The following is a 9,109-nucleotide window of genomic DNA, read 5'->3' on the forward strand; positions in this document are numbered from 1 at the left end:
GGTGAAACATGTATTCACTGTGTTGCTCTGGGCTCACTCTTGTATAGCCATGGGGGATTCTGCATTGCGCTCCCTGATTAGCTTAGCATGCTGCTTGGCTAATCCGGGGAGCATCTTCTGTAAGGAGCGGAGCCATCAGCGCCAAACAGAACTGTATTCTGTATATGTGTTGTAAAATGGTTACACCTGTGACGAGAGTGTTTCTGACTGAATGTGCCTGATGTTTTCAAATGAGTCCTAACAGTCTCGTGGCTTTGAAAAATGCTGAGAAAGGTGGTGTTGAAAAATGAGGGGAAATTGGTAGCCAGTTACAAAGTAGCCGAGGGGTCATGGTGCCCTGCATGAGAGCGGGTTGAAGAGGAAAGGAGATAAATAGAGAAAGAGAGATGTAGAGAGAGGAGGAGGAGGAGGAGGAGGAGGAGGAGGAGGAGGAGGAGGAGGAGAGGAGGGAGAGGATGGGAGAGATAAGCTGACGGAGAGGGAAAAAGAGAAAAATAGACAGAGGAGAGGTAGAGAGAGAAACTGACAGGGAGAGGTAGAGAGAGAGGGAGAGAGAAACTGACAGGGAGAGGTAGAGAGAGAGAGGGAGAGAGAGAGAAACTGACAGGGAGAGGTAGAGAGAGAGAGAGGGAGAGGGAGGGAGAGAGGTAGAGAGAGAAAGTGACAGGGAGAGAGATGAAGCTGTAGAGTTTAGTTGGGCACTGCCGAACAGAGGCGACATGTCGACTCAGCTGTGTGTGTGTGTGTGTGTGTGTGTGTGTGTGTGTGTGTGTGTGTGTGTGTGTGTGTGTGTGTGTGTGTGTGTGTGTGTGTGTGTGTGTGTGTGTGTGTGTGTGTGTGGTTTTGATGGATGGCTTGTTAATAGGAATGTAAATGGAAGAGGAATCGGACGATAATATAAAGTCTGCCTGGGTCCTCCATCTCTCCTCTCCTCTTCCTCCTCTCTCTCGACCTCCCTCTCTCTCTCCCCCTCTTTCTGTCAGCTTATCTCTCATCCTCCCTCTCCCCCTCCCCCCCCCCCCCCCCTCTCTCTCTCTCTCTCCCTCTGTGTGCATACTTTCAGTAAATCCCTCCATCTCACCATCTTTAATTAAATAGCTTTAGTCTCATCCCAAGTGTACTCTTTTTTTCTCTCACTTTGAGATGCCTAATCCACTGCAGCAAGCTATCTCTCTCTCTCCCTACCTCTCTCTATCGCTCTCTCTCTCTCTACCTCTCCCTACCTCTATCACTCTCTCTCTATCTCTCTCTCTCTACCCCTCTCTCTCTCTCCCTCCCTCCCTCTCTCTCTCTCTATCACTCTCTCTATCACTCTCTCTGTCACACACACACACACACACACACACACGCACACACACACACACACAGAGCTGGCAGTAATTGTAATGGAGGTCAGTTGAAGGTGCTGTGACTTCACTGCGCAGTTGTCAGAGCCAAATTAACTTGTTTATTCAGTATGCCTGTCTGCCTGTCTGTCTGTCTGTCTGTCTGTCTGTCTGCCTGTCTGTCTGTCTGTCTGTCTGTGTGTGTGTGTGTGTGTGTGTGTGTGTGTGTGTGTGTGTGTGTGTGTGTGTGTGTGTGTGTGTTTGTGTGTGTGTGTGTGTGTGTGTGAGTGTGTGTGCAGTGGTGTATAAAGTACTCGAAAACCATACTTGAGTAAAAGTAAAGATACATTATCTTCCCAGAAAAAGACTTTGGTAAAAGTCAATGTCACTCATTAGAATATTACTTGAGTAAAAGTCTTAAAGTACTTGATATTTTCTGTACTTAAGTATCAAAAGTAATTTTCTGATATTAAATGTACTTAAGTATTGAAAGTAAAAAGTACAAGTAAATGCTGTTAAAAAATCAAGCAAAAGACATGCCTGGGCTTGATTCAAGATTCAAGATTCAAGATTTTTATTGTCACTCCGTAGTACAAGTATCACGTGTGAAATTCTTGTGCTGTAGGCTCCGTTACAACATAGTGCAAAAAATAAAAGATATATAAATAAAAAACAAGAGGCAACAAGCAGTAAAGCAGTAAGACACGCCACAGACAGTGGCGTATTCACTGCCCATAGTGCAAATGGCATGAACATACTTTAAACATAATTAAACATAATAACATTCTGTTAGGTGCAAATAGCGTATACTTAATTAAACATACTATTGAACATTAGTCATACATAATGGTAGCATCTACAGTGCGGTACAGTTCGGCTACTACACTATTTGTATATGTTAAGGAGTCTCGTGGCCTGTGAGAAGAAACTGTCCCTCAAGCGATTTGTGCGTGCTCTTGGGACCCTGTATCTCCTCCCTGAGGGTAGCAGGGAGAACAGACTGTTGTGGGGGTGGTTTGTGTCTTTGATGATCTTCAGGGACCTCCTGAGGCACCGCTGGTTGTACAGATCTTGCAGTTCTGGCAGCTCACATCCTGTTACGTGCTGGGCCGCGCGCCTCACCTTCTTAGCGCCCTGCGGTCCATGGTGGTGCAGTTCCCGTACCAGGTGGTGAAGCAGCCAGTCAGCAGGCTTTCAATGGTGCCTCTGTAGAAGTCCCTGAGGATTTTTGACCTTAGCCCGAATTTCTTCAGGCGCCTGAGTCTGTGTAGTCGCTGTTGGGCCTTTTTGACAACAGTGGCGGTGTGGTTGGCCCATGTCAGGTCCTGGTGGATATTGACTCCCAGGTACTTGAAGCTGTCCACCCTTTCCACCACTGTGCCGTTGATGGTGATTGGGGGGTGTGTCCCCCCTCCCCTCCTGTAGTCTACAATGACCTCCTTTGTCTTGGAGACGTTCAGTGAGAGGTGGTTGTCCTGGCACCATTGTTCCAGGGCCTCCACCTCCTTTCTGTAGGCTGTCTCGTCGCTCCTGGAGATCCGCCCCACGACCACTGTGTCGTCTGCAAACTTCACGATGGTGTTCGAAGTTTGAGTCGCCATGCAGTCGTGGGTGTAGAGGTCATACCAGAAGGGGCTGGAGACGCACCCCTGTGGCGCTCCTATGCTGATGGTCAGTGGGGAGGAGGTGAGGTTGCCCACTTTCACCACCTGGCGGCGGTCTGTTGGAAAGTCCAGGATCCAGTCACACATCGCTTTGCTTAGTCCCAGATCCTTGAGTTTGCTTACCAGCCTGGAGGGTACTATGGTGTTGAATGCTGAGCTGTAGTCCACGAACAGCATTCTCACATAGGTGTCCTTCCCCTCCAGGTGGGAGAGGGCAGTGTGGAGCACATGTGCTACTGCATCCGCTGTGCTCCTGTTGGGGCGGTATGCGAATTGTAGCGGGTCGTGGTCCGGGGGGAGTGTGGGGCGGATCTGTGATATAACCAGCTTTTCGAAGCATTTGCTGGCTATGGGCGTTAGGGCTATTGGGCGCCAGTCGTTGAGGCTGGTCACTTTCTGCTGTTTGGGAATGGGGATGAGTGTTGCTGTTTTGAAGCAGGGGGGAACTTGCCGGAGGGAGAGAGACTGGTTAAAAATGTCTGTGAATACGCCTGCCAGCTGGTGTGCGCAGGCCTTGAGGACACGCCCAGGGATGCCATCCGGGCCGGCCGTCTTGCGTGGATTGATACGCAGTGGAAGTCTATTTCTTCTTCTTGACTTTTATAGCCGCTGGCAAACAATAGTAGTCCAATAGAATTCTATAGAACTCCCACAACACGCAGGGTAGTCCAATATACTCATATAGAACTCCCACAACATGCAGGGTAGTCCAATAAACTTCTATAGAACTCCCACAACGTGCAGGGTAGTTCAATAGACTTCTATAGAACTCCCACAATGTGCAGGGTAGTCCAATAGACTTCTATAGAACTCCCACAACGTGCAGGGTAGTCCAATAGACTTCTAAAGAACTCCCACAACGTGCAGGGTAGTCCAATATACTCATATAGAACTCCCACAATGTGCAGCGTAGTCCAATATACTCATATAGAACTCCCACAACATGCAGGGTAGTCCAATAAACTTCTATAGAACTCACACAACGTGCAGGGTAGTTCAATAGACTTCTATAGAACTCCCACAATGTGCAGGGTAGTCCAACAGACTTCTATAGAACTCCCACAACGTGCAGGGTAGTCCAATAAACTTCTATAGAACTCCCACAACGTGCAGGGTAGTCCAATAGACTTCTATAGAACTCCCACAATGTGCAGGGTAGTCCAATAGACTTCTATAGAACTCCCACAACGTGCAGGGTAGTCCAATATACTTCTATAGAACTCCCACAATGTGCAGGGTAGTCCAATATACTCATATAGAACTCCCACAACATGCAGGGTAGTCCAATAGACTTCTATAGAACTCCCACAACGTGCAGGGTAGTTCAATAGACTTCTATAGAACTCCCACAATGTGCAGGGTAGTCAAATAGACTTCTGTAGAACTTCTACAACATGCAGGGTAGTCCAATAGACTTCTATAGAACTCCCACAATGTGCAGGGTAGTCCATAGACTTCTATAGAACTCCCACAACATGCAGGGTAGTCCAATAGACTTCTATAGAACTTCCACAACATGCAGGGTAGTCCAATAGACTTCTATAGAACTTCCACAACATGCAGGGTAGTCCAATAGACTTCTATAGAACTCCCACAATGGGTAGGGTAGTCCAATAGACTTCTATCAAACTTACAAGTCTTAAAAAAGTCTTAGGGCCCTATCTTCCCAACGGCAGTAATTTTGCGTTAGCTGCGCTTCACGTCATCTCAAGGAAGTAAAATAATTAGTAGGCTACAGAGAATAGGCCAGTATAAAAAGGTGTGTTTTCAGGTGTGATTTGAAGATGGAGAGAGAGTCAAGGTGTCGGATGTTTTGTGGGAGGGAGTTCCAGAGATGGGGGGCAGAGCGGCTGAAGGCTCTGGACCCCATGGTGGTCAGCCGGGCAGAGGGTATGGAGAGTTGGAAAGCAGAGGAGGATCGGAGAGCGCGGGAGGGAGTGTAGGTGTGAAGGAGTTCAGAGAGATATGGAGGTGCAAGATTGTGAAGGGCCTTGAAGGTGAGAAGCAGAATTTTGTAGTCAATCCGGTATTTAACAGGGAGCCAGTGGAGCTGTTGAAGAACAGGAGTGATATGCTGAGTGGAAGGGGTTCTGGTGATGAGTTTTGAACCAGTTGGAGTTTGCGGAGACATTTGTGAGGAAGACTGAAGAGGACGGAGTTGCAATAGTCAATGCGGGATGTGACCAGGGCGTGAACGAGGATGTGATGACATTTTCTGAACTTCCACCTGGTCTGGCTGAGTAAAATGAACAATGATATTACTTACTGATTACATATTAGTAGGGGTGTCACGATACACTTAGTTCACGATACGATACGTATCACGATACTGGGGTCACGATAACGATACGATACGATACGATTTTAACAATATTTTTTTAAACTTGAATAATGACAATATATGACTGGAAAAGTAGTATTTTATTTGAAATGCACAAATACAAAACATGCTGTTGTGGGAAATTGTTATTACAATAACAACTAGAAAAAACATGAGATTGGAGATAAGGCTTATCTTGAAATAGAATAAGTTACACCGTCACTTAGATTTACTTTGAACTAAAAGGTTTCTCAGCAGTATAAATTCTCATTATGCATCTTCAGTTTTTCTTCAAACTCAAACAACAAGACTTTTCTTAATCTATTTTTTATGCATCTTCAGTTTTTCCTGTCAAGTAAACAGTTTTGCCAGAAACTCAATTGAATGGTTTCTCTCCTGTATAACTTCTCATGTGTCTCTTCAGAGACTTGTTCAACTGAACTACTTTCCACACATTGAACTTCAACAAACAAAGACGTTTCTTAGTCTATTTTTTGAAAAAAAAAAAAAAAAAAAGTTTTTTTTTTTTTTTTGCGATATGAGATTTCATCTCAACGATACATATCGTGACGTTTTACTATCGCGAAATTTCGTGGGACGATATATTGTGACACCCCTACATATTAGTGATTACTACGTAATAATTATTCCTTACATTCAAAATTGTCTTCTGTGTAAATATCAAAAGATACTCACTCTAAAATACTGTGATACTTGATTTTGTCCATTTCGCACAGCCCCTAGCCAAGAGAAGGCCCAAGAAGATATTTCATTTTGAAGATGTATCTCTCTCTCTCCCTCTCTCTCTCCCTCTCTCTCTCTCTCTCTCTCTCTCCTGCCCTCTCTCTCCTGCCCTCTCTCCCTCTCTCTCTCTCTCTCTCTCTCTCTTGCCCCCCCCCCCCCCCCCTCTCTCTCTCTCTCTCTCTCTCCCTCTCTCTCTCTCTTGCCCTCCCTCTCTCTCTCTCTCTCTCAGAGTTGGATGGATCTTACCCGGCCTATGGCTACGCTGATCTTCCTCTGGATACGCTGCCGCTAGACCCCGACCTCCACGAAACCTACATCCCCGACATGACCTACGACCCGAGACAGGCCTACCCTGAACCACTCTAACAGGTACAGTACACACACACACACACACACACACAACCAATGGAGTAGCGCATGGATGATGTTTTTTTCAGCTTACCAGAAGTCCCTACACTTCTGGCTTCCTACGTGTAAAAGTCAATGGGATTTTTGTATGGGAATTTCAGTTAAAAGGTTTATGAAACAACTTCATTTATGCTTTGAAAATCGTGGTGTTCATTTGTGAAGATGATCTTGCTGAACACAACGTTCACTGGTTCATGAACTTTTGTTAACCGCAGACCTTATGTCAAGCATTTAACCAAAAACCCCATACAAAAACCCCATAGACTTTTACACGTAGGAACCCAAAGTGCTAACATGCAGGTCTTCTGGACTCCTCCCTGTGGTACTCTATGAGGGACTCAAACATCTAAAGATGGGTGTTTTTGCAGTGCAACACTTGATCCCGGGTTAATCTGATCTGTAATCGTGTTCGGCTGTCTGATTACATCTTCAATGTGCTTTTAACTGCCGCTGCCTCAGCTGGAATTATGCGAAGTGGCTCTCATGTCTCTAATCACGTTGAATGTCCCTCAGTTGGCGAGTGTGCGTGAAGACCTACGATACGATACGATACGATACGATACGATACGATACGATACGATACGATACGAAATACTTTATTAATCCCCCAGGGGAACAACTGAGTGCCACCATACTGTACATGCAAGACAAACAGACAATGGTAAACAGTAAAGACAATCACAGTAGACAAAGAATAAAATAAAATACATGTCTCAGCAGTACAAACAAGAGGAGAGCACATTGCCAAACGAGGCCAACCAGGTTAATAAGTCCAATATTCCATGATGCCACCCACTGCAGCCGTCTGCAGGCTAGAGTGCAGCAACAACAAGCAGCTCAACGACAATAATGGTTAAAAAACCTCACAGCAGCAGGTACAAAGGATTTTCTAAATCTCTCTGAAGAGCACCTAGGCATAATACGCCTGTCACTAAAGGAGCTCTTCAGGTCACTAAAGACGGCCTGCATTGGGTGATCCTCATTGTTCATGGTCCTCGGCTTTGGACGGCTTTAGCTCAGGAGGTAGAGCGGGTCGGCCAATGACGCAAGGGTTGGCGGTTCGATCCCCGCTCCCTCCCAGCTGCTGTCGTTGTGTCCTTGGGCAAGACACTTAACCCCAAATTGCTCCCGATGGTGTGTAGGCACCCTGCGTGGCAGCCTGCCGCCATTGGTGTATGAATGGGTGAATGTAGACTATCTACTCATTGTAAAGCGCTTTGGATAAAAGCGCTATATAAATGCAGACCATTTACCAGACCATTTACCATTTCCTCCTGAGCTTCCGACCCATTCTCTTCTCCAGGATCGTCTCAAGGCAGTCTGGCATCACGCCAATGTTGGATCCGGCTTTCCTGATCAGTTTGCTGATCTTGTTTTTATCCTCGGTTTTTAGACCGCTCCCCCAACAAACAACAGCGTAAAACAACACACTTGCTCAAATACTTTGATAAAACACATGGAGGAGGGACCTGCTTACATTAAAAGAACGGAGCTTCCTAAGAAAAAAATAGCCTGGACTGTGCCTTTTTAAAAATGGCACTGGAGTTATCACTCCAGTCCAGCTTACTGTCCACCAGGACACCGAGGTACTTGTAGGAGTATACCTTGTAGGAGGAGTACCTTCACTGTGTTTCGTTGCAGGAACGTGAGAAGAAACGGCGAAAGAGAAAGAGAGAGCCAGAGCGGCAACCGCAGGAAGTCAGACTGGAGGAGCGGCCGGAGGAGGAGGAAGGAGCCCAGAGGTTTTTTAATCACCAAGGGAGTCAGCCCTTTCCTGGGGGTCTAAAATAGATCCCACTTGGCAATCAAGAACTGTTATCGAAAGAGAGATCACTTATTAATGAAAAAAAAAAAGTTTATTGTTGCTGTAAATGAAAAATGTTACTTTGTTATAATGTTTTATTGTGGGGTTGGACGTGCGGGTGGGGTCTGAGATTTGAAGGTGTTGTTACGTGGGTAACGTTTTGAAGCAATGAAATGAGGCAACATTGCCTTTGACACTTTTGGGCCCTCTACAGCTCAGCGGACGATCTGACTGAACAGGAAGGAGTTTTAAGCTAATAGCTAGTAGCCTAATCTTGATCTGAAATCCATCGTTCAACATCTCTAAAAACAGAGAATCCAGGCGCTTAAAGTTTGATCATTTTGTCAACAAAGGATTTAAAGCCAGTTAGCTAGTATCTTTTCATCAGGATTAGTTAATGGTGTCAATGTGTAATGTTATGCTATCAGGCATGAAGTCATAAACAGGAGGTATCTACGAAAAAGTGGTCGGGGGGGAAACCCTTCAAAACCTACAGTTGTCATTGAAGAAAATATCATAAATGATGTGAATTTTACTAAATCATTGCTCTCACAGGCGTCATCTGATGCATATGAAGTTGCCAGCCGCTTCTTTTCACCTGACAGCGAGGGGTTTCGGCGGCAGGACGTAGTGCATGGGACGATCACGCTATTCCCCCCAGTTCCCCTCCCCGCTGAACAGGTGCCCCAGGGGGTAACCTGCAGCCCTCGTGTTGGTAGGCGAGGGAATAGACCACGCGGGTGCCCCCCCCCCACACACACACACACACACACACACACACTTGTTTTTAGAGAGAGAGAGAGAGAAAATATTGAACTCTGAACATTAGGTAACTTTAGAAAAT

At 45.9% G+C, this 9,109-nt stretch overlaps 1 protein-coding gene across 1 annotated transcript in view; it reads left to right on the forward strand.

The window, feature by feature from the left end:
- Positions 1-6,419, forward strand: part of LOC310788108 (junction plakoglobin-like) — a gene marked incomplete at its 3' end in the record, with an annotated part of 171,731 nt that extends 165,312 nt beyond the window's left edge. Inside the window, exon 16 of the mRNA XM_083649610.1 lies at positions 6,283-6,419. Coding sequence (XP_083505736.1) covers positions 6,283-6,419 — 137 coding nt within the window. The remainder of the gene's footprint in view (positions 1-6,282) is intronic.
- Positions 6,420-9,109: the final 2,690 nt, after the last annotated feature.

Source organism: Poromitra crassiceps, assembly GCF_964638095.1.
Source record: "Poromitra crassiceps genome assembly, chromosome: 13".
NCBI classification, from domain to species: Eukaryota; Metazoa; Chordata; class Actinopteri; order Beryciformes; family Melamphaidae; genus Poromitra; species Poromitra crassiceps.